Genomic DNA, 24956 nt, shown 5'->3' on the forward strand with positions numbered 1-24956 from the left:
ATATCCCCACCAGCACCTGGGAATCTCTGGCCCAAGACCGCCCAAAGTGGAGGAAGAGCATCCGGGGGGGCGCTGAGCACCTAGAGTCTCGTCACCAAGAGTATGTAGGAGCCAAGCGTAGACAGCGGAAGGAGCGTGCGGCAAACCAGACTCCCCACCCACCCTTCCCTTCAACGACTGTCTGTCCCACCTGTGACAGAGACTGTAATTCCCGTATTGGACTGTACAGTCACCTGAGAACTCACTTTTAAAATGGAAGCAAGTTTTCCTCGATTTCGAGGGACTGCCTTTAATGATGATGCTACTGTACCCCCATCACACCTTTGCTCCAGTGTGTCCACTGAAGTTATGGTAGGTGATTGAGAAAATCTTGTGAAACTTCCCCATGATTATTATATTCCAAATAAAATGTTTCGGGGCCAAAATTGCCCCCTTTCTATAAGGCCTCTGGCTGCCTGAAAGAGGCGGCCGTGGGTCAGTGACCGTCTCCGCGGAGGGGCCGCCATTTTGAAAATTGCCCATCAGTTTTGGAGCGATGTAGGGGACTGCTCCGCTCATTTTCCCACCACGGCATGAATGCCTTTCTGGTCCTCACTGTTCTCCCCTTTCTCCTTCACTTCTCTCCAACCCCGCCCCCCCCCACTCCTTCCCTGCTCTCCCCCCTCGCCCAGCACTGCTCCCCCTCCTCCTTCAGTGTTCCCCCTCCTCCTTCACCGCTCCCCCTTTCATCACTCCCCTCCTCCTTCAGTACTCCCCCCTCCTCCTTCAGTGCTTCCCCCTCCTCCTTCATCGCTCCCCCGCCTCGTTCAGCCCCAAAGGCAGACCTACCAGATCACCCTTGAATGAAATTAAATATTTACAAGTCAGACAAACAGTCCAGCACCAGCAAAAGTTGTTCTTAAAACTCACAGGTCAGTAGTGGATCAGTGAAAATACTCAAAAAAAAGGCCCAGATATTTACCAGCAGCCTAAGAGGACAAACCAGCAACAAACCTGTCTGGAGGGGATGAACTATCTTGTCTGTGAAGGCTCATGGTGCAAACACCACTGTTAGTTTTTTAGGGTTCCCATGTGTGGGTGCCCCATGGATGCACTCAGAGGAAAATGAAGTTGCAGGCCTAGAATGCATCCTTCCGCCTCGCTGACACACTAATATTGGGTTTGCACCTACTGCAGGTGGAGGCCCAGTTACACCAACTGAGAGATGCACTGAAACTTCTGGGGCAGCATTCCAGAGGTGAAGACCTGACACATAGGATCATAGAAATTCACAGCACAGCAGGAGGCCATTCAGCCCACTGTGTCTGTGCCGGCTGAAAAGGAGCTAACCAGCCTAATCTCACTTTCCAGCTCTTGATCCAAAGCCTTGCAAATTCCGATACTTCAAGTGCATATCCAAGTAATTAAATATGTTGAGCGTTTCTGCCTTTACCACCCTTTCAGGCAGTGCGTTCCAGACCCCCACCAACCTCTGCATGAAAAAATCTCTCCTTAACTCCCCTCTAAACTTCCTACCAATTACTTAAAATCTATGCCCCCTGGTTGTTGACACCTCTGCTAAAGGAAATAGATCATTCCTATCCACTCTAGACTCCTCAATTTTATACACCTCAATCAAGTCTCCCCTCAGCCTCCTTTGTTCCAAAGAAAACAACCCCATCCTATCCAATCTTTCCTCATAGCTAATATTCTCCAGCCCTGGAAACATCCCCGTAAATCACCGCTGTACCCTCTCTCGTGCAATCACGTCTTTCCTGTAAAGTGGTGACCAAAACTGCACACAACAATCATCATCATCATCATAGGCAGTCTCTGTCACAGGTGGGACAGATAGTCATTGAAGGAAAGGATGAGGGGCAGCCTGGTTTGCCGCACACTCCTTCCACTGTCTGTGCTGGATTTCTGCATACTCTCGGTGACGAGTCTCGAGGTGCTCAGCGCCCTCCCGGATGCACTTCCTTCACTTAGGACGGTCTTGGGCCAGGGATTCCCAGGTGCCGGTGGGGATGTTGCATTTAATCAAGGAGGCTTTGAGGGTATCCTTGAAACCTTTCCTCTGCCCACCTGGGGCTCGCTTGCCGTGTAGGAGTTCCGAGTAGAGCGCTTGCTTTGGGAGTCTCGTGTCTGGCATGCAGACGATGTGGCCCACACAACGGAGCTGGTTGAGTGTGGTCAGTGCTTCGATGCTGGGGTTGTTCTCGATCCAGCATCGAAGCACTGACCACACTCGACACAGTAGTCTAGCTGTGGCCTAAATAGTGTTTTATACAGTTCAAGCATAACCTCACTGCACTTATATTCTATACCTTGGCTAATAAAGGAAAGTATCTCGTATGCCTTCTTAACCACCTTATCTACCTATTCTGCAACCTTCAGGGATCTGTGTTCCTATACATTTCTCAGTATCCTACCATTTATTGTGTATTCCCTTGCCTCGTTAGCCCTCCCCAAATGCATTACCTCACACTTCTCCGGATTGAATTCCATTTGCCACTGTTCTGTCCACCTGACTAGTCCATTGATATCTTCCTACAGTCTATAGCTTTCTTCCTCACTATCAACTACATAGCCAATTTTTGTACCATCTTCTTAATCATGCTCCCTACATTGAGGTCTAAATCATTGATGTATATCACAAAAAGCAAGGGACCCAGTACTGAGCCCTGCGGAACCCCACTGAAAACAGCCTTCCAGTCACAAAAACAACCATCAAGCATTACCCTTTGCTTCCTGCCACTGAGTCAATTTTGCATCCAACTGGGCACTTTCCCTTGGATCCCATGGACTTTTACTTTTTTGATCAGCCTGCCATGTGGGACCTTGTCAAAAACCTTGCTAAAATCCATGTAGACTACATCAATTGCACGTCCCACATCAACCCTCTTTGTTACTTCCTCAAAAAATTCAATCAAGTTAGTGAGACACGACCTCCCTTAACAAATCCATGCCGACTGTCCTTGATTAATCTGTGCTTTTCTAAATAATGATTAATACTGCCCCTCAGAATTTTTTTCAGTAGTTTTCTCACCACCGAGGTTAGGCTGACTGGTCTGTAATTACTCGCTCTATCCCTTTCTCTCTTTTTAAACAAAGGTACAACATTAGCAGTCCTCCACTCCTCCGGCACCACACCCATAGCCAGAGAGGATTGAAAAATGATGGTCAGAGCCTGTGCTATTTTCACCCTTGCTTCTCTTAATAGCCTGGGATACATTTCATCCAGGCCTGACGATTTATCTATTTTCAAAGATGTTAAACCCCTTAATACTTCCTCTCTTACTATATTTATCTCAACTAATATTTCACACTTGTTCTCCTTAACTACAATATCTGCATTGTTCCTCTCTTTTGTGAAGACAGCTGCAAAGTATTCATTAAGAACCATACCCACATCTTCCGCCTCCACACATAAGCTTCCTTTTTGATCTTTAATAGACTCTATGGCCCCATTCTTTCTTGAGTTTTTATGTATTTATAAAACATCTTTGGGTTTTAATTGATTTTACTTGCCAATATTTTTTCATGCCCTCTCTTGCTTTCCTAATTTCCTTTTTAATTTTACCCTTTCTATACTTGACTAGGCTTTCTGCAGTATGCAGCTCTCGGTATCTGACTTAAGCTTCCGTTTTATGCCTTATTTTACCCTGTATGCCAATTAACATCCAGGGGACTCTAGATTTGGGAGTCCAACCCTTTTTCTTTGTGGGAACATACTTGCTCTGAACCCTCACTATCCCCTCCTTGAATGCCCAATGCTCTAACACTGATTTACCTTCACGTAGCTGTTTCCAGTCCACTTTTGCTCAATCACATTTCAGGTTAATAAAATTGACCTTTTCCCAATCGAGAACTTTTACTTCTGATTTATCTTTGTCCTTTTCCATAACTACGCTAAATCTAACTGAATTATGATCACTACCACCAAAATGCTCTCCCACTGAAACACCTTCCACCTGCCCAGCCTCATTCCCTAAAACTAAGTCCAGAACCACCCCCTCCCTTGTTGGACTTGCTACGTACTGACTAAAAAAGTTCTCTTGAATGCATTTTAAGAATTATGTGCCCTCTATACCTTTTACACTGATTCTATCCCAGTTAATGTCGGGGTAGTTGAAATTCCCTACTATTACTGCCCTATTGTTTTTGCACTTCTCAGAAATTTGCTTACATATTTGCTTTTCTATCTCCCTAATTATTTGGGGGTCTATAGTACACTCCCAGCAGTGTAATTGCCCCATTTTTGTTCTTCAGTTCAACCCAAATAGCCTCATTTGATGATTCTTCTAACATATCATCCCTCCTCACAGCTATAATTGCTTCTTTAACCAATATTGCTACCCCACTCCTTTTTTTATCCCCTTCTCTATCTTGTCTGAAAAGCCTGTAACCAGGAATGTTGAGCTGCCATTCCTGACCTACTTTCAGCCATGTTTCAGTAATAGTTATGATCATCAATGATTTAGACCTCAATTTAGTTATGATATCTGTGCCCTCAGCTCAGCCCTCTGCCTTATTCACTAGATTCCTTGCATTGAAGTATATACCATTCCGCACTGCCAAACCCTTTTGTTGTCCATTTTCTAACCTTTATTTCCTTTGCCTTCCAAATTTACTTACTAATTTACTGCCTTTCATTTCCAGCTTTGCTTCTCTCCGGTTCCCATCTCCCTGCCAAGCTAGTTTCAACCCTCCCCAACAGCACGAGCAAACCTCCCAGTGAGAATATTGGCCCAAGCACTATTGAGGTGCAACCCGTCCGGCTTGTAAAGGTTCCACCTCCCCCAGAACCAGTGCCAATGCCTCAGGAATTTAAAGTCCTTCCTCCTGCACCATCACTCCAGCCACGCATTCATCTGCTCTATCCTCCTATTTTTGTACTCACTAGCACGTGGCACCAGGAATAATCTGGAGATTACTACCTTTGAGATCACGCTTATTCATCTGTTTCCTAGCTCCCTAAAATTTGCCTGCAGGACCTCATCCCTCTTTCTCCCTATGTCATTGGTAAAAATATGGACCATGACCTCTGGCTGTTCACCCTCCTCCCTCAGAATGTCCTGCAGCTGCTCAGTGACATCATTGACCCTGGCACCAGGGAGGCAACATACCATCCTGGAATCATGTCTGCAGCCACAGAAATACCTGTCAGTTCCCCTAACTATTGAATCTCCTATCACTATTGCTTTTCTGGCCTTCCTCCTCCCTCCCTGTACAGCTGAGCCACCCATGGTGCTGTGGACTTGGCTGTGGCTATACTCCCCAGAGGAACCATTGTTCTCACCAGTATTCAGAACAGAATACTGGTTGGAGAACAAGATGCACTCAGGGGACTCCAGCACTACCTGCCTGGTCTTCCTTGTCTGTCAAAGGGGTTTCCTCCATCATTTCCTCTTTGCTATGCTTACTGAGCATTCCACAGATGCAATAAAGAAGAAAGTCTACTCTATATAATTGCAGCTCTTGTATTCCTGAAAACAAGATATAAAAGTCTAGTGAGAGCTATCTCACTTTGTTAAAGTTTTGATTCTCCTTTTAACATTGGTTGAGAACATTGAAGGCTGGAAATTGCTCCAGCGAAATTCCCAGCCGAAATTTTACCCTTGGGATCAGAATTTAAATTCAATTCAGACTGATGGATGAAGGTCTCCCTTTTGCTAGATGTGGAAGAGACCTGCATGAATTGAATTTGGGCAGTCTCAATTGAGTGCCCACTGGGGTAGATCAAAAGCACAAAACTGATCTGTATGGGCTCTCAGTTTCTCAAGTGAGCTGATAATTATTTCATCATCTTGCTACCTGCAATGCATCATCCTCAAAATAAATTAGATTTTCCATCTGTGAAAAGTGGAGGGTTTTCAGCAGCAATTTGTTGGTGGATGGATATCGGTGATGTTCAATTTTATTTTTATGGGCTTGCACAAAGATTGAACAACTGTACCATCTGACATGAGCTAATTATGTCTCATTTACCTCAAGGTAATAAGTGCATAAAGGTAATTTTATTGTTCCCATCTTTTCTTTAGAGGGAGGAAATAATCAAATTGATCAGAACAATCTGTGGTGAGTTCAAGTGTATACATTGACACAATATGGTGTAACAGGTACTTTTTAAACAATTATTCTCATTTTCTACTTAAACAAACTGACCTTCAAAATTCTTCAAAATTGTTAAGTGCCTTGGGGCCAGACTTTCCACTTTTGTGCAGATCGGCCAAAAATGGGCGTTAGTTTCAGCGTTCGCGGTAAATATGGGTTTTGAGATCGCCGGATTTTCGCCCTTTTTCAAAACCCCAACTTTCCATTTTATAAAATGGGCATTACTGCGAGCGATCTGAAATGGGTGTTAGCATTAAAGTTTTTGACCTTCTGCCGTAAACTGTCGGTGTCCATAGCAACGCCATGGCAACCGCCGTTCCCGCGTTTCAGGTGGTCAGTGGTCATCATTACATGTGCAGAAGAGGAGAGAGAGCAAGAGGGAGTCGAGAGGAACTGAAAGCGTGTGTGGGTGTGTTGTGTTCTTGTTTGGCTGTTGTGGGAGGTAGGAGGGAGATCTACCAGCTACAAAAAGACTTGTGAGCACAAATAATGTTGTTCCCACGGAATTTGGGGGGAAAAAAATATAGTTAAAATGGAAGGGATGGAGGAAGCGACACAGCATGCTGTAGAGACTGAGGATGCTGGTGAAAGCAGTGAGGTGGGAGAGGAACAATTGGGAGGATGAAAACGAGCTCAGAGATTCTCCGACAAGGCAAATGCCCCCCTCCTGCCGGAGGTGGAGTCACGCTGGAGTCAATTGACCCGGGGTGTGCGTGGGAAGCACACCCCAAAGGTCTACCAGAAGATATGGGCCGACATAGCCGAGGTGGTCTCGTTGGCGACGAACGAGGTGCGTGAGAACAACCAATGCCGCAAGCGCTGGAACGACCTTGTCGGATTCGCCAGAGTAAGTATTACATTTATTTACATTTACTTATGTATTTATATAATTTGAATTATAAGTGTAATGAGTGATTAAAATCAGATGTGATGTCTTGCACTTATACCGGGAATGTGGTACTCAAAGCCTGCGTTCACGGTGTACATCTTTAGATAAATAATGATATGTTTCATAATAATCATGATTACATCTGTCGGTTATGTGTTATATCAGTCTCTTTGACAGTACCTAGCAATGATCTCAAGCAATGATCTCATGCCATGTTGTGCTAATGTTACCTTTTACAGAAGAAGCTTTTGAAGAATTGGGCCGAGCAGCGGCAAACGGGTGTCGGGCCACCAGTCATCAGTGAGCTGACAGATATCGAGGAGCGGGTGCCGGCACTAGTGGGGAGCCACCCCCGGTCGGCCACGCATGCAGCTGCAGAACCTGATGTGATGCCAAGTGAGTAAAGTATACACCATTGCGTGATGTAAAGCCAATAGATGCCACACCCACTCATCCGACCAATAATATATGATAGTTGATTGATAAAAGTGTTCTCTAATTAATGATGGCCTCATGAGAATCATTGCAATGCAAAATTTGGTCATGGTCATGAAATGTGATGTCTGTGATGATTTTGATAGCGATGCTGCTTTTGTCGTGCATATGCTGTGTGTAGTGTTGGAATCACCTTGTGACCCTAGCACCCCCTTCTCCTCTCGAATAACTTCATTTATGTTTTGTAGCTCAGCCAGCAGCGCGGCCCCATGCAACACCACCGAGCCCAGAAGTTGGGGTTGCGGGGCCGGACTCGCCGGACGATCATCCATCTGGTGCTGAGGAACCCCGATTATCGCCCGTGGAGCTGCAGGGTGCCTGCTCCACGAATGACAGTGTGGACTTCGAGGAGCGTGCATTGCCAAGTTCCATAATGCATTCGACACCAATTACACCTAGTGCTCCTGCAACCATGCCCTCCTCCACCGTGGAGGTAGCGGGCCCAAGCACCTTGCCGCAGGGCACCCAAGGTGTCTCCATGACAGCGCCGACCACACGGAGGTTGGTTCGACGCAGCAGGTCTGCTCCACGAGCGGTAGATATGAGCACGGACATGGTACACTTGTCCAGGAGGAGTGTTGAGATAGGTCAGCAGATCCTCCAGCCAATGGGGGGCACATCCCAACAGCTGGCCAGCATGTCCGCCACCATGACCAAGTACATGCCGCGGATGGCAGAGGCCCTGGAGGTGATAGCCAGGAACACTGGTGGCAGAGGGCTCCCAGTGGTCCCGGAGCACGGCACTGCACCCCAAGGTGCCGCACCCCTGTTGCCAACGACACATGAGAGCCAGGAGGAAGATCTTGCTTCTGGCTCGGAGCATGTTCCCACCTCGGGACCGTCCTCCCTTATCCGGTCAACAAGCGGTTATGCCATCATCCCTTCCAATGAATTAGCGCCTGAGGAGCTCCTCGGCAAGGCGGCTTAGAGTCAGGAGGGGAAGGGGTAGAGGTAGGGAGGAGAAGCGGGGAGGGGGAAAGGAAAGTAAGATGCATGGCCGCAGGAGTTGTATTTTCACGTTGTGGTTGTTATTTTGTTGGAAAGTTTGGGGGAAGTGCATCGGGTGTAAGTTCTCGTCCTCCTCCTCAGTCTGCCACCTCTTTGACTGGGCACATAATGCTCTTGAATATATCTTCTGCCATCTCCAGTCTGCAGCATGTGTGTAGTCATCAAGACAGGCTGAGAAATTACAGGCCCCATTACAATCACAATCAGTAGTATACCTATTGTTCACAAACAATAAATGTTACCACTAAAATACCTAAACTAAATTCAAATCATCCACAGTATGATAAGATGTTTGCTCAGATGTTCAAATCACCTTAAAATAACTCCAGAGTACAACAAAACTCCCCAGAAGTTGAAGCAGCCTTTTATATGAACCGACCTTCGATTTACAACATGGCGTCCATGCCGCTGGGTTTAGTTCAGGTGAGAGCAACTTTTTCTCAGCGTTTTTTTCGGCGAGCGATGTTTTCGGCGATATGTGGGCGAGGTGCCGAAAGTAACGCTCGGCAATATTATGGCCGTTAGTTTCGCCCACTCTGATCTTTACGGCAAAAAAAAAGTGGGCGGGCGGTATTATTAATTCTCGGCGTTAATTACGTGCCAAAAGTAACGCTGGCCGATAAGTGAACGATACATGGGCGTTAGTTTCCGTTTTGTTGCTAAATGGGTGATATCTGGGCGTTATACCTCGTGTCAGCGTTAAAATGGACTTTAAGTGGGCGGTATCGATGCAAAGAAATTGGGAAGTGTAGGCTTTGGATTCCAGGTGATGTCACATTCAGAAGTGATTGTGAAGAGACACTCAGAATTGAGAACTACTTCTAAACTGGATGTGCACCCTCAGAGCCCGAGGGTTGAACTATTTATGCTGCAGAACTTTCGCTGTTTGTCTTCTTGCCATCAAAGGCAGGCGGATAATATAAAGGTAGCATTACATGACAAACACACAAGGACATAAAACATTCATTTCTCTGGTGACCTAACTCTGCCATTATAGCACTGAGCCTCACTGGAATATGGCTCACACAAAATAAAGCTATTTGGTAGAACATAGGTGTGCCATTATTAAATTCAGAAATAATAATCCAAAGTCTGGAAAGTGGAATAGGATTGAAATTGATCTACAATATTAGGGCATCCTGATTATACTGGCACACTTGAATGATTGAATCCAGGTTGTTTAAGAGTTAATACCAGTAACCCGAAACCAGTCCCAATGTTGATATTGTTGGTCTGAGTGATATTGCTGGCTCCCTGGGCAGGCAAGTAATATTCTATCCATACATGAGTAAACGTTTGCTCAACATTTGACAGATCCTCAAGATAGCTTCCCACCACTTTCCAAAATGCAATATGTCCGATGTCATGTATCCCACATGGCCACTGTTGGTACTATCACAAGGGGTGCCACCAGAGGGCACAGCAGTGGGAGACTCGTAGGTTACCTGTGCAGATGTGCCTGGCCTAGTATAAAAGGCAGGCCACCAGGTGTGATCCTCATTCTGGAGTTAATTAATAAAGGACTAAGGTCATTACAGTTCAAGTACAACACACAGACTCGTGGAGTTATTATTAGAGCATCTAAGGACACTACAATTGGCGATGAGATTACGAACTTTCACGGTGAAATGGCTACCCTTGGTATGTTGCAGTAGTTCGCCGATGATGATGATTGGGATGCCTTTGTGGAGAGGCTAGAACATTTCTTCACAGTAAACAACCTGGCAGGAGACGACCCGGCCGCACTGTCTGATAAGCGCCGCGCTACCTTGCAAACTAGTTGTGGACCCAACGTCTATGGCCTCGTCGGGGACTTGCTGGCACCAGCGAAGACAATGACCAAGTCGTACAAGGAGTTCGTAACCCTGATCCAGGAGCAACTCAAGCCCAAGGAGAGCATCCTCACAGCCAGACACCAGTTCTATACCCACCGACTGTCATGTATGTAACATTCATGTAACTGTAACCTTCATGTAAAAACACTGTATACTGTATACACCTAAGAAATGCACACCTTGACCACAGGGGGTGAACTTGTGGAAGACACTCCTCACCTGGTCATCCAGGTATATTAAGGGAGGTTCCACGCAGGGTCATCACTTTTTGGTCCTGTGAATAAAGGTTCAGGTCACAGAGTGACCTTGCCTGCAGAATGTGCCTCATGTGAATTTATAGTGGAGTGTAAGGACATTACATTTGGCGACGAGAAACGGGAATCAACGACTCACGAGGATGGCCACTGGTAGCACAGAGGAACGGTATTGTGTTGGTGAGGACTGGGACGATTTCGTTGAGAGGCTCCAGCAGAGCTTTGTCACGAAGGACTGGCTGGGAGATGCAGCGGCTGACAAGTGAAGGGCGCATCTATTGACCAGCTGTGGACCTAAGATGTATGCACTGATGAAAGACCTGCTCGCACCCGAGAACCTGGCGGACAAAACCTTTGAAGAGCTCAGCCAACTGATCGGTGAGCACCTCAAACCGGCGAGCAGTATACACATGGCCCGACATCGATTCTATACACACCGACGTCAGGAAGGACAGAGCATACCGGACTTCATTGCGGACCTTCGGCGCTTGGCCAGCCTCAGTAAGTTCACAGACGCCTGCAGGGGGGAGATGTTAAGGGATTTCTTTCTTGTGGGCATTGATCATGCCGGGATTTTCAGAAAGCTAATTGAGACCAAGGACTTGACCTTGGAAGCGGCGGCGTTGATGGCTCAGACCTTCATGGTGAGGGAGGAGGAAACCAAGATAATATACACGCGCAACTCTGCTTCCAACGTGGCGATGGATCAGGGAGTTAACATTGTAAATGCGACTCAGAACCCTGCAGGCAGGCAAGGGCAATTCGACACCACCCAGGCAGCAACAGACTCTAAAGTGGGTCCTCAACAGAGACTATGGCAGGTTGAACGGACATTTACGCCATCACAGGGGCCATTGGCACCCACTAACAGAGTGCTCAAGAGTAATCAAAGAGCCAATCAGAGAGGAATGCCTGGTAACAGCTCTTTTGTTCACAACAATCTCAGCTCATGCTGGAGGTGCGGGGGCAGACATGCTGCAAAATCCTGTAGGTTTCAACAATTTATCTGTAGAAATTGTAACTTTAGTGGACATTTAGCCAGAATGTGCAGGAAGCCGGCAGCGAGGCTAATTTACGAGGCAGATGAACCAGATGAGGGGTCTGCAAGGCAGGTTGATGCTTGGGACAAAGCAATGAACGCTGAAGTTCAGCGGGTTCATGTGGCAAACATCCACAGCTCATATACCAAAACGCCACCTATGATGATGAAAGTCCTATTAAATGGCATCCCGGTATGCATGGAGCTGGACACAGGGGCCAGCCAGTCACTTATGAGTGTCCAACAATTCGAGAAACTATGGCCACTCAGAGCTAGCAGACCCAAACTAGAACGCATTGACACGCAATTACGGACATACACCAAAGAGATCATCCCAGTGCTAGGCAGTGCAATTTTGGTGGTCACACATAATGGATCAGAGAACCGGCTGCCACTCTGGATTGTCCCGGGAAATGGTCCCGCGCTTTTGGGAAGGAGCTGGCTAACCGAGATGAACTGGAAATGGGGGATGTACATGCCATTTCATCTGTGGAGCGAAGTTCATGCTCACAGGTCCTACAGAAATTTGAGTCACTATTTCAACCTGGTGTCGGGACTTTCAAAGGTACCAAAGTAGTGATACGCATCACCACGGACGCCAGACCAGTGCACCACAAAGCCAGAGCTGTGCCGTAAGTGATGCGGGAGAAAATGAGAGTGAGTTGGACAGGTTGCTAAGAGAGGGCATAATTTCGCCAGTTATATTCAGTGACCGGGCAAGCCCCATCGTCCCTGTCCTAAAAACGGATGGCTCGGTCAGGATCTGTGGTGACTACAAGGCCACTATCAACCGAGTGTCACTACAAGACCAATACCCACTTCCGAGAGCGGAGGATCTTTTTGCCATGCTGGCAGGCGGCAAGTTGTTCACCAAGTTGGACCTCACTTCAGCCTACATGACCCAGGAACTGGCCGAAGAATCCAAGCTACTGACCACCATCACCACACACAAGGGGCTGTTTGTCTACAACAGGTGTCCGTTGGGCATTCGACCAGCGGCTGCTATCTTTCAAAGGAACATGGAAATCCTGCTCAAATCCATCCCTGGAACAATTGTATTTCAGGACGACATCCTTATCATGGGTCGAGACACCGAGGAATACCTCCACAACCTGGAGGAGGTGCTATGCCGACTGGACCGGGTAGGCCTGCGACTAAAGAAGTCCAAGTGTGTGTTTTTGGCCCCAGAGGTTGAGTTTTTGGGCAGGACGGTTGCCGCAGACAGGATCCGGCCTACTGAATCCAAAACGGAGGCGATTCGTCGTGCGCCCAGGCTCGGCAACACATCAGAGTTGCGTTCATTTCTGGGACTCTTGAACTATTTTGTCGAACTTAAGCACATTGTTGGAGCCGCTACACGTGCTCCTGCATAAGGGTTGCTGTTAGATCTCTTAATTTTCAATGAACTGCGAACTCTGGTTGTAGTTTTAATGTAATTTTATTCTGGCAGCAGCAACAAGCTTCTGGCTTTAAGCCAGGCCTTTGTCCTTCTGAGACTACATGGCCAAAATGGCTGTTCTTATAGCTGACTCAGTTTACAGAAAAGAAAGTGCCTTCTTTGACCTTATTGGCTCAATTGATATACTGTTAACCTTTAATTGGCTTGCTACCAAAGGTCCTACCAAGTTGATTGATGACTTAATACAACATGCTGAGTTGCACATAGCAGCTTTGACTTGGTGTCTGTGAATTCTCACAGCCTAACTGAATGCAGCCGGTTTGAATTCTCTATCAGTTGTGATTGGTTTTGGGGGGACTGTCAGGAACGGGCTTTCAATCGGGCGCGGAGCCTGCTTTGTTCTAATAAGCTGTTGACCCTGTACAACCCCTGTAGGAAATTGGTTTTGACATGTGATGCATCATCATATGGGGTTGGGTGCGTGTTGCAGCAGAGTAATGATGAGGGTCAACTCCAACCTGTGGCTTATGCCTCCAGGTCGCTCTCCCAAGCAGAACGTGGATATGGGATGGTTGAGAAGGAAGCACTCGCATGTGCCTACGTGGTGAAAAAGATGCACCAGTACCTTTTTGGCAGAAGGTTCGAGTTAGAAACGGACCACAAGCCGTTAACATCCCTGTTGTCAGACAGCAACGCTGTCAATGTCAATGCATCAGCTCGCATACAGCGATGGGCTCTCACGCTGGCTGCGTATGACTACACCATACGGCACCGGCCAGGCACCGAAAATTGCGCTGATGCGCTCAGCAGGCTTCCGCTGGCCACCACTGAGGGGGCAGCGGAGCAAAGCGCTGAGATGGTCATGGCTGTTGATGCCTTTGACAGTGCAGGCTCTCCCGTCACAGCCCGCCAGATCAAAATCTGGACCAACAGAGATCCCCTCCTATCCTTGATTAAGAAATGTGTCCTGACTGGGGATTGGGCGCCTGCACATGGAGCATGCCCCGAGGAGGTCAGACCATTCCACAGATGGATGGATGAGCTCTCCATCCAAGCCGACTGCCTACTATGGGGCAGCCGGGTAGTCATGCCCCAGAAAGGAAGGGAAGCATTCATCAGGGAACTTCACAGCAAGCACCCAGGCATCGTGCTAATGAAGGCCATTGCCCGGTCATGTGTATGGTGGCCGGGAATTGACTCAGACCTGGAACACTGTGTTCGCAGGTGCACGACATGTGCCCAGCTGGGTAATGCCCCCAGGGAGGCCCCACTCAGCCCGTGGTCCCGGCCCACCAGGCCATGGTCACATATTCACGTAGTCTACGCGGGCCCGTTCATGGGAAAAATGTTCCTCATTGTCGTTGATGCGTACTCGAAATGGATCGAGTGCATCATATTGAATTCATGCACAACATCCACCACTGTGGAGAGTCTGCATGCAGTCTTTGCGATCCACGGCTTGCCGGACATCCTGGTTAGCGACAACAGCCCATGTTTCACTAGCTATGAATTCCGGGAGTTCATGTCAGGTAATGGCATCAAACATGTCAGGACAGCACCGTTCAAGCCGGCTTTCAATGGCCAGGCGGAACGTGCGGTCCAAATCATAAAACAGGGCATACTCCGGATTCAAGGACCCTCCCTTCAATGCCGGCTATCGCGCCTCCTGCTGGCCTATAGGTCCCGACTGCATTCGCTCACGGGAGTCCTGCCTGCGGAACTACTCATGAAACGTACACTTAAAACTCGACTGTCCCTCATTCATCCAGTCCTGTCAGACATTGTTGAGGGCAAGTGCCAGTCCCAAAATGAGTGCCATGACCATAACTCAAAGGGGAAAAGTTTAGAAATCGATGACCCTGTATTTGTTCTTAATCACACTTTGGGGCCCAAGTGGCTCGAGGGTACTGCAATTGGCAAAGAGGGGAACAGGGTCATAGTGTCAGACTTAACAATGGAGAGATATGCCGCAAGCATCTGGACCAAGTCAAAAAAAGGTTCAGCATGGACACTGAGGAACCTGAGGAAGATCATGAGATGTTGCCCACACCACCGCCAGTGAACGAGCAACAAGAACATTCAGCAGCATGCACAGTCCCTGCGGCCAGCCTGGACAAGCTGGAATCACCACAGGTGACAGAGACGCATGCCAAGGCTCAACAACCAGAGCCCCAACTGCGGCGCTCCACGAGAGAGTGTCGACCACCTGAAAGTCTTAATCTTTGACCCCATAAGACGTTGGGGGGGGGGGGGGGAGGTGATGTCATGTATGTAACCTTCATGTAACTGTAACCTTCATGTAACAACACTGTATACATCTAAGAAATGCACACCTTGACCACAAGGGGTGAACTTGTGGGAGACACTCCTCACCTGGTCATCCAGGTATATAAAGGGACATCACACGCAGGGTCATCACTTCTTGGTCCTGTGAATAAAGGTTCGGGTCACAGAGTGACCTTGTCTGCAGAATGTGCCTCGTGTGAATTTATAGTGGAGTGTGAGGACATTACACCGATGGCCCGAAGGCCAGGAAGTCGCTAAGTACGCCGCAGACCTCAGGAGGCTGGCGGCACCGTATGAGTTTAGCACCCACCTCAACGAAGCGCTGTGGGACATTTTTGTAATTGGAATTGTCCATGGGGGCCTTCTTCACAAACTACTGACGGCGGATACTACAGTCACACTGCAGAATGCGGCTCCAGGCAGATGTCTCACCCTCAAGACTCAAACCCGACAGATACTGTGCACAGAGTGACGCCGATTAGGGGCTGGACTTTAGAGCACAAACCCGCTCAGGGAACAGAGAACAGGCCCCCGAGTCCGTTAACTCAAGAGTCCGCCGATGGGGGTTAATCGAGTAGCACCATGCTGGCGTTGCAGAGGGAATCACAGGGCTCACCAGTGCCATTTTAAAGACTATGTATGCAAAGGCTGCAGCACAAAGGGCCACCTCCAGCGAATGTGTCAGAGAAATAGGACTCACTGTGTCGATGAAGAGTCTGCAGATGGCCATGAATCCAGCGTGGATTATGAATTGATAGACAGTGAGGCAGCCCAGTCCCACGGGGAGGTACATAGCATGTTTACCTGCACCACTGAGTGTTCCCCGCTGAAGATGGAAGTCGAGATAGAGGGAAGTCCAGTCTTCATGGAAGTGGACACAGGGGCGACCCAGTCAGTGATGAATCAAGGAGCCTTTGAGAGGCTATGGGACAATCCGGCTGAACCACCCGAGTTGGCTCCGGTTCAGGCAAAGCTGCGCACCTACACCAATGAAATCATCCCAGTCGTTGGTAGTGCGAATGTAAAGGTACTCCATGATGGCGTGGTGCACAAGTTACCTCTGTAGATTGTTGCAGGTGATGGACCAATGCTGCTTGGCAGAAGGTGGATGGGAAAGATCCATTGGAAGTGGGAAGACTTCACCCCTCCAGCGATCGAAGCCCTCTGTGCTCAGAGGCACAGCCAGCCCTCACCTGAGGGTGGATCCGGCACCGGAGAGCAGGCCAGCACAGCACCCGAGACACAGACTGCTCAGCACGACTGCGTGGAGATGATCCAGCCGAGACGACCCGAACGCACCTTCCAGGCTCCAGTGGCAGGACTCCGGAGAAAGAAAATCAGATCCAGAAGCGACTTCCCAACTGCGGAGGCAGAACCCGGGGAGAAGAGGATCACTGCAGTCGACATCGTAGACGAAGGAAAAATGGCAGCCAGACCACGTGGTGCAGCGCTGATGGTGCAACACGTGGCACCAAATGGAGAAGTGGATTGGGGTAAAGCAAGCAAGGCTCTCTTAAAGGAGGCCTGGAACCCACTACAATTAAAGGGACAGTTCCACACACTCAAGCAATGTAATAGTAACTGTAAGTTAGAGACAAAATGTGTAACTGATCATGTAAAATATGTAACTGATAATTTGAATTATGTACATGCAACCAGCGAGGAAAAATTGCGCGATTATGTAAAATGTGTAATTGATGATCTGAACTGTGCACATGTAACTCGCGAGGAAAAGTCGCGCGATCACGATCGGACCCACAGAGTGTCCATCATAAGTAAGGAAAAGTTGTGCGAGGCAGGATTTCTACAGCACGTAGCCAATGCAGCGGGCAGACACCCATTGGGTGCACACACGTCCAACGAGCTACCCAATGCTGTAGCCTGCATCCCGGGGACCAGAGTCATGCACCATGGAGTGTGGCCACAAGCAGCCAACACACACGAGCTGCAGAGCAAGCGACCTCAGCAGGGCAAAGGCACTGGTACCGATGCCATGCCCCGGGTCGGCTCCACCACTCAGGTACCCGATGGCACCAACTGCCACGAGCCTGAAGGAGCAGACTGCACCAAGGCCATACCCCTAGATGTAGGGTCACCCGTCACTGTTTCCCCGATGGAAACAGGCACCAGCCAGGATCCCAAACCAAATGATGCTCAGGCCAGCGAGTCAGCAGTTCCCTGTGCACTGCTAGACGACAGCTCCCCAGAGAACAGCTGTGACACAGGGCGCAAAGAAAGGACAGGGAGGTCACAGACATCTGTAAACCGGCCCGACACTAGGGACCACCAGCCCCGAGAGCAGGCTACTGAGCCAACCGGGTTCCCACTACCAGCACCGGGCACTAAGCCACCACCAGACTGCAGGGACACAACTCAGCAGCTCCGGAACTAGCTTGTCCTCATGCACTGATCACTGTATCACAAAGGCATCTAATGTACTTGTCGCAGCATGGAACCACACACAAAAAAAAATGCAAAACCCACTTACCTGAACTTAAATGTACATGAATGTCAGGAGCCCCCGCCATAATCGATGTGGGAGGGGGGGAGAATGGAGTGGTCAGGGACACACACACACACCACCAGCATGCTACTGCACCAACTACTCATCCAAGGTTGAAGTGACCCGCCAAGGGTCAACCAGACAGAGCTCACATAGAGCTAAGCCCAGAGCGCAGTCAATGCAGAGACGATTTGCACTGAGGGCTCAGGGGGGAGTGATGTCATGTATCCTATATGGCCATTGTTGGTACTATCACAAGGTGTGCCACCAGAGGGCACAGCAGTGGGAGACTCATAGGTTACCTGTACATGTGTGCCTGCCCTTGTATAAAAGGCAGGCCACCAGGTGTGATCCTCACACTGGAGTTAACTAATAAAGGACTAAGGTCACTACAGTTCAAGTACAACACACTGCCTCGTGGAGTCATTATAGAGCATCTAAGGACATTACATCCATCAGTTCACCAACTTCATTGAAGCAAAAAAATGCATTAGACCTACGTCTTCAACTGGTTAGCTTACAATCACCCTTTAGCATTACTCGTATACCTTTACGTGGATCAGTTATGGCCTTCATAAAAAGCAGCCAACCAGAATGTGTCAACATATTTTCTGACTGAATGTTTTTTTCGCAGGATGCAAGTCTAGCTCATTGTAATAGGGCCCCAAAAGGGTTCAGAAAGCTGTAACTCACAGTCACTTGTGAAAATTATGAATTGTTTACAAGTTGTTGTAATGGTCTTTTCTTGTTCTTAATTTGTTTTTCTTATTTATGTAGGAGAAGAACCATCAGTAAGCATATTAATAATTCAAATCCAATACAGTGCCACATTTTTTTTAAATGACTTGAGGAAAAATATCTTGCATTTTAGTTTCTAAAAGTCAGAAAGTTGTTTTTGTACTGTAAATCACTGTCATTTCCAGGAAGTTAGAGTTTTGATTTCATTTCTAACTACTAGAACTGATTCTAAATTCTTATGATTCTTTTTAGTTTAATACTTTATTACTGTCCATTCTGAAAGTAGAACCCAAGTTGTTTAAAAGTTGATACCGGTAGCCCGAAACTAATCTCAAAGGTGGATTTTCCAGCAAATCAAAGCTCTGTGTGTAATGACCGATGCAATCATTTCATACATTAGATCAGGTCAACATCTGATGCTTTTCTTTAGCCCCAAGTCTATTGCACTCCCACTCAATGTATTATTTCTGACCGTATTTTCTGCTTTTCTAAAGTAAATGCTAAGCTCTCTTTTATTTCTTGGAATATTTAACATGAATGATAAACTAGGCTAAACAGCTTAACTATTCAATTAAAATATAGCTTCTCTTCCCACTCCCACTCTTGCACTACCTCTGGAGTCCCCCAAGATTTATCCTTGCTCCCTCCTCTCCTATTTCTCCTCTACGTGCTGTCCCGTGGCGACATCATCCAAAAACACAACGTCATCTTTCACATGTACACTGACGACACCCAGCTGTACTTCACTACCATCTCTCTTAATCCCAACACTGGCCGAAATCTTCCCAGCCCTGCAAGTGCGGGTTTGGAGGCGGGCCCACAGTCAAAATGGCCCTGATTGACAGCATGTTAGGATCCCACTCTAAACTCGGGGGGGGGGGGGGGGTCGGTGGCAGGGGGGTACCCTTATATCTCACCATTCACTACAACTCAGCCACTTGCAAAGATGCCCACAAATCTGTCCAAGAATGCAAAGTGCTGAAAATAAAGATTTCAATGTTTGACAATACATCAACATTAACTCTACCTGAACATTGGACAACAATGAGAGTGAGTGTGAGGGGTGACTAGTGAGATGGGGAAGTGATAATGTAGATAGAGAGGGAGAGAGAGGGATGGGTTGAGGTGCAATGTAAGTTGGTGTGAGTAAGGATGTGCAGGAGTAGAGTAGGGAAGGCAGAGTGGTGGGGATGTGATGAGTGGCACAGCAGGATGAGGTTGAGTGTGGCTTTGCAGTAATGTTTCGTGATCTACTGAGATCATTGAAAGGTTTACACCACTGCAGCAGCTCCTTCTGATGACATCCCTGCTAGTGCCCTCCTGCACAATGTGCAACCAGGCTGCATGGTGTCCTGGGGAGGTCACTTTCACCTGTGCGAAAGGAAGAAGCTCTCCCTGCGTGCTGTGAATCCCTCCATAAGCATCTGGAGGGAGTCATGGGAGAGCCTGGGTGCAGATGTGCACCTCTGTACAGTGCATCTCAGTGTTTGCAGCAGCTCAGTGCTGAAGAACACTTGCAGAAGAACTGTCAAAACCATTGTGGGCATAGTCCCTTTAAGGAAACTGGCCTATGACACATTATCAAATGACGTCATCAGATCAACTTCCTCTTAATTGGCTGGGAAGTCCGCAGGACTGAACAAGCCCCATCATCGGAAGATTCAGAACAGAGAGTGGGATCAAGTCGGGAGTAGACTTACCACACGCCACCAATCCCGGCCGCATCGATCCTGCCGCATGTGGTAAAATTGTGGCCACTGCATCTGATTTGTCACATTGCTTGTCCGACAGAAGTTTCTTCCAATTAAATATTGGGAAGACCAAAGCCATTGTCTTCTGTCCCTGCCGCAAACATCGTTCCCAGCCACTAACTCTATCCCTCTTCTGCCCACTGTCTGAGGCTGAACCAGGCTGTTCGCAATCTCAGCTCCTATTTGAACCAGAGCTGAGCTTCTGACCCTATATCCTCTCCACACCAAGACCACCTACATCCACCCCCGTAACATCACCCGTCTCTGCCCCTGCCTCAGCTCATTTGCTGCTGAAACCATCATCCATTCCTTTGTTACCTTTAGACTCGACTATTCCAATGCTTTCCTGACCGGCCTCGCAGCTTGCACCCTCTGTAAACTTGAGCTCATGCAAAATCCTGCTGCCCATATCCTATCTCTCACCAAGTCCCGTTCACCCATCACCCCTGTGCTCACTGACCGACTACATTGGCTCACAGTCCTGCAACACCTTGATTTTAAAATTCTCAGCCTTGATTTCAAGTCCCTCCATGGTCTCAGCCCTCCCTATCTCTGTAACCTTGTCCAGCCCTATTCTGGTCTCTTGCGCATCCCCAACTTTCACTATTGGTGGCCGAGCCTTCAGCTGCCTACACCCTAAGTTTTGAAATTCCCTTCCTAAATATAGAAACATAGAAAATAGGTGCAGGGGTGGGCCATTCGGCCCTACGAGCCTGCACCATCATTCAATAAGATCATGGCTAATCATTCACCTCAGTACGCCTTTTCTGCTTTCTCTCCATAGTCCTTGATCTCTTTGGCCGTAAGGGCCATATCCAACTCCCTCTTGAATATATCCAATGAACTGGCATCAACAACTCTCTGCAGTAGGGAATTCCATAGGCTAACAACTCTCCTGAGTGAAGAAGTTTCTCCTCATCTCAGTCCTAAATGGCTTACCCCTTATCCTTAGACTTTGTCCCCTGGTTCTGGTCCCCAACATCGGGAACATTCTTCCTGCATCTAACCTGTCCAGTCCCGTCAGAATTTTATATGTTTCTATGAGATCCCCTCTCATCCTTGTAAACTCCAGTGCATACAGGCCCAGTCGATCCAGTCTATCCTCATATGTCAGTCCAGCCATCCCAGGATTCAGTCGCTGCACTCCCTCAATAGCAAGAACGTCCTTCCTCAGATTAGGAGACCAAAACTGAACACAATATTCCAGGTGAGGCCTCACTAAGGCCCTGTACAACTGCAGTAAGACTTCCCTGCTCCGATACTCAAATCCCCTAGCTATGAAGGCCAACGTACCATTTGCCTTCTTCACCGCCTGCTGTACCTGCATGCCAACCTTCAATTACTGATGTACCATGACACCCAGGTCTCGTTGCACCTCCCCTATTCCTAATCTGCCACTATTCAGATATTATTCTGCCTTCATGTTTTTGCCACCAAAGTGGATAACCTCACATTTATCCACATTATACTGCATCTGCCACGCGTTTGCCCACTCGCCTAACCTGTCCAAGTCACGCTGCAGCCTTTTAGCGTCCTCCTCACAGCTCGCACCGCCACCCAGCTTAGTGTCATCTTCAAACTTGGAGATATTACACTCAATTCCCTCATCCAAATCATTAATGTATATTGTAAATAGCTGGGATCCCAGCACTGAGCCCTGCGGCACCCCACTAGTCATTGCCTGCCATTCTGAAAAGGACCCGTTTATCCCGATTCTCTGCTTCCTGTCTGCCAACCAGTTCTCTATCCACATCAATACATTACCCCCAATACCATGTGCTTTAATTTTGCACACCAATCTTTTGTGCGGGACCTTGTCAAAAGCCTTTTGAAAGTCCAAATACACCACATCCACTGGTTCTCCCTTGTCCACTCTACTAGTTACATCCTCAAAAAAACCTCTCTGCCTCTCCTCATTTAAGACTCTCCTTGAAACCTCCCTCTTTGACCAAGCTTTTGATCATCTATCCTAATATTTCGTTGCATGGAACAGTGTCCAATTTTGGTAACAATCCTGTGAAGCACCGTAGGACATTTCACTACATTAAAGGCACTATATAAATGCAAGGTGTTGTTATTGTTGTTGATGAATGTCATGCAACTGCATTAAGTGCTCATTTGCTAATATCGCCAATAGTAAAGGGGTAATTTTGTAATCTCATGCTCACAACAGGGAGCATGTCAGCAGGGCAACGCTATCTCCGATCTATGCTTCCTGCAAGCAAGATTTCCCCATTGGAAACACAGAATTACTCCTTCAATTATAGCTTTTAGTTTGTTTGTTTCTTCTTATGTTTTTCACTGTATGTCTAAAAAGCTGATATTTAATTCTCTCATTTTAGGATGTGGAAAGAAATGCAAAGAAAAGCCACTTGAACTGGTATTTGTTATTGACAGTTCTGAAAGTGTTGGGCCAGAAAACTTTGAAATTGTTAAAGAGTTTGTCAGTGCCCTGATAGATCGAGTTAGTGGTAGCAGTGAAGCCACCCGGATTGGTGTAATACTTTACAGCCTTGAAGCACAAATAATCATTCACTTATGGCAAGGTGCATCTCCGGAGAAGGTCAAGGCAGCGGTTCAAGACATGCCGTACTTAGGAGAAGGCACCTACACTGGCACTGCCATGAAGATGGCAAACCAGGTTTTCAGATCAGCGAGAAAAGATGTGCACAAAGTGGCAATAGTAATAACAGATGGACAGACAGATAAAAGAGATCCGACCCATCTGGATACGGCAGTGATGGAAGCCCATGCAGTACACACAGAGGTGTTTGTGATAGGGATAGTTAATACCAGTGATCCTTTCTACTTCAGTTTTAAGAAGGAAATGAACTTGATTGCGTCTGACCCTGATGAGGAACACGTTTATTTGATTAATGACTTCATGACTCTTCCAAGTAAGTATATATGGAACGGTGTTCTTAAAAAAAAAGGACACTTGTGAAGGAATTTATTTTGGTTTCCAACATTTTAATAATAAATAGTATGTAAATGAGACCATGATCATATTAGCCCTGAATTTTACCCTCTGACAAGAATGGGTCGTGCAGTGGGTTAAAGTCCTTGCAGTGACCTACTCACCTGATTCTCACTGGCCTTGCGCCATTGGCCATTTTAGCAGCGCATTCAGGCTGGCCGTCAAGACTCTTCCGCTAGGCCAGCGAGGGCCTCACTAAAATTCAAAAGTTGGAGTCTGATGCCGCTGTTCCGGTGTCGGCCTAGCCAAGAATACTTGGCACAAAGGAGCAGCAGGCCCAGAAGACATGTGAAGAGGTCATTATTTTTAAAAGGTTCCCATGTGGACCAGAAGAAGCACAACAGCTCCTCTGGGCCATACAAGGAAACCTAAACCTGTCCTCCCTCCCCTTGACTGCAATCACCTAACCCCCTCCCCTCCCCCACTGCGCACCGCTTACCTGATCGCTAGGGATTGTTCCCGAGTATCCCCAGCTGCAGCCTCACTGCAGTCACGTGACTCCCACTGGCCGGCGTGATGTCATTGGTACCGGGTTCCAGCAGGACTCAGGCCTCCTGTATTTAAAATGGCCTGAGCCTCACGTTGACGAGCTAGGGCAAGCCGAGGGCTCATACCGCCTCCACCCCCCCACCTCACCTCCCACAGCCTGCACCCTCGCCGTAAATGGGATCAATTATGTCCACACCATTATAGTTACACAAACAGTAATCTCATAAACAATCTTACAATTAGTTTTATGCTAAAGGATTCTGGGGTGGTCCCAATGGATTGGAAAACCGCAAATGTCATGCCCCTATTTAAAAAAGGAGGCAGACAAAAAGCAGGAAACTGTAGACCAGTTAGCCTAACATCTGTGGTTGGGTAAATGCTGAAGTCCATTATTAAGTAACCAGTAGTGGGACATTTGGAAAAACATAATTCAATCCAGCAGAGTCAGCATGGATTTATGAAGGGGAAGTCATGTTTGACAAATTTGCTGGAGTTCTTTGAGGATGTAACGAGCAGGGTGGATAAGGGAGAACCAGTGGATGTGATGTATTTGGATTTCCAGAAGGTATTCGATAAGGTGCCACATAAAAGATTACTGCACAAGATAAAAGTTCAGAGGGTTGGGGGTACTATATTAGCATGGATAGAGGATTGGCTAACTAACAGAAAATAGAGAGTCGAGAAAAATGGGTCATTTTCCAGTTGGCAAACGGTGCCGCAGGGATCGGTGCTGGGTCCACAACTATTTACAATCTATATTAATGACTTGGATGAAGGGACCGAGTGTAATGTAGCCCAGTTTGCTGAAGATACAAAGATGGGTGGGAAAACAAATTGTGAGGAGGAGACACAAAATCTGCAAAGAGATATAGACAGGCTAAGTGAGTGGGCAAAAATTTGGCAGATGGAATATAATGTGGGAAAATGTGAGGTTATCCACTTTGGCAGAAAAAATAGAAAAGCAAATCATAATTTAAATGGAGAAAAATTGCAACGTGCTGCAGTACAGAGGGACCTGAGGGTCCTTGTGCATGAAACACAAAAAGTTAGTATGCAGGTACAGCAAGTAATCAGGAAGGCAAACGGAATGTTGGCCTTTATTGCAAAGAGGGATAGAGTATAAAAGCAGAAAAGTCCTGCTACAACTGTATAGGGCATTGGTGAGGCCACACCTAGAGTACTGCGTATAGTTTTGGT

At 47.5% G+C, this 24956-nt stretch overlaps 1 protein-coding gene across 1 annotated transcript in view; it reads left to right on the plus strand.

The window, feature by feature from the left end:
- The window catches only part of LOC139264487 (collagen alpha-1(XXVIII) chain-like), a 405978-nt gene that overhangs the window by 362885 nt on the left and 18137 nt on the right, over window positions 1-24956 (plus strand). Inside the window, exons 31-32 of the mRNA XM_070881040.1 lie at window positions 6024-6060; window positions 22636-23190. Coding sequence (XP_070737141.1) covers window positions 6024-6060; window positions 22636-23190 — 592 coding nt within the window. The remainder of the gene's footprint in view (window positions 1-6023; window positions 6061-22635; window positions 23191-24956) is intronic.

Source organism: Pristiophorus japonicus, chromosome 5 (assembly GCF_044704955.1).
Source record: "Pristiophorus japonicus isolate sPriJap1 chromosome 5, sPriJap1.hap1, whole genome shotgun sequence".
NCBI lineage: Eukaryota > Metazoa > Chordata > Chondrichthyes > Pristiophoridae > Pristiophorus > Pristiophorus japonicus.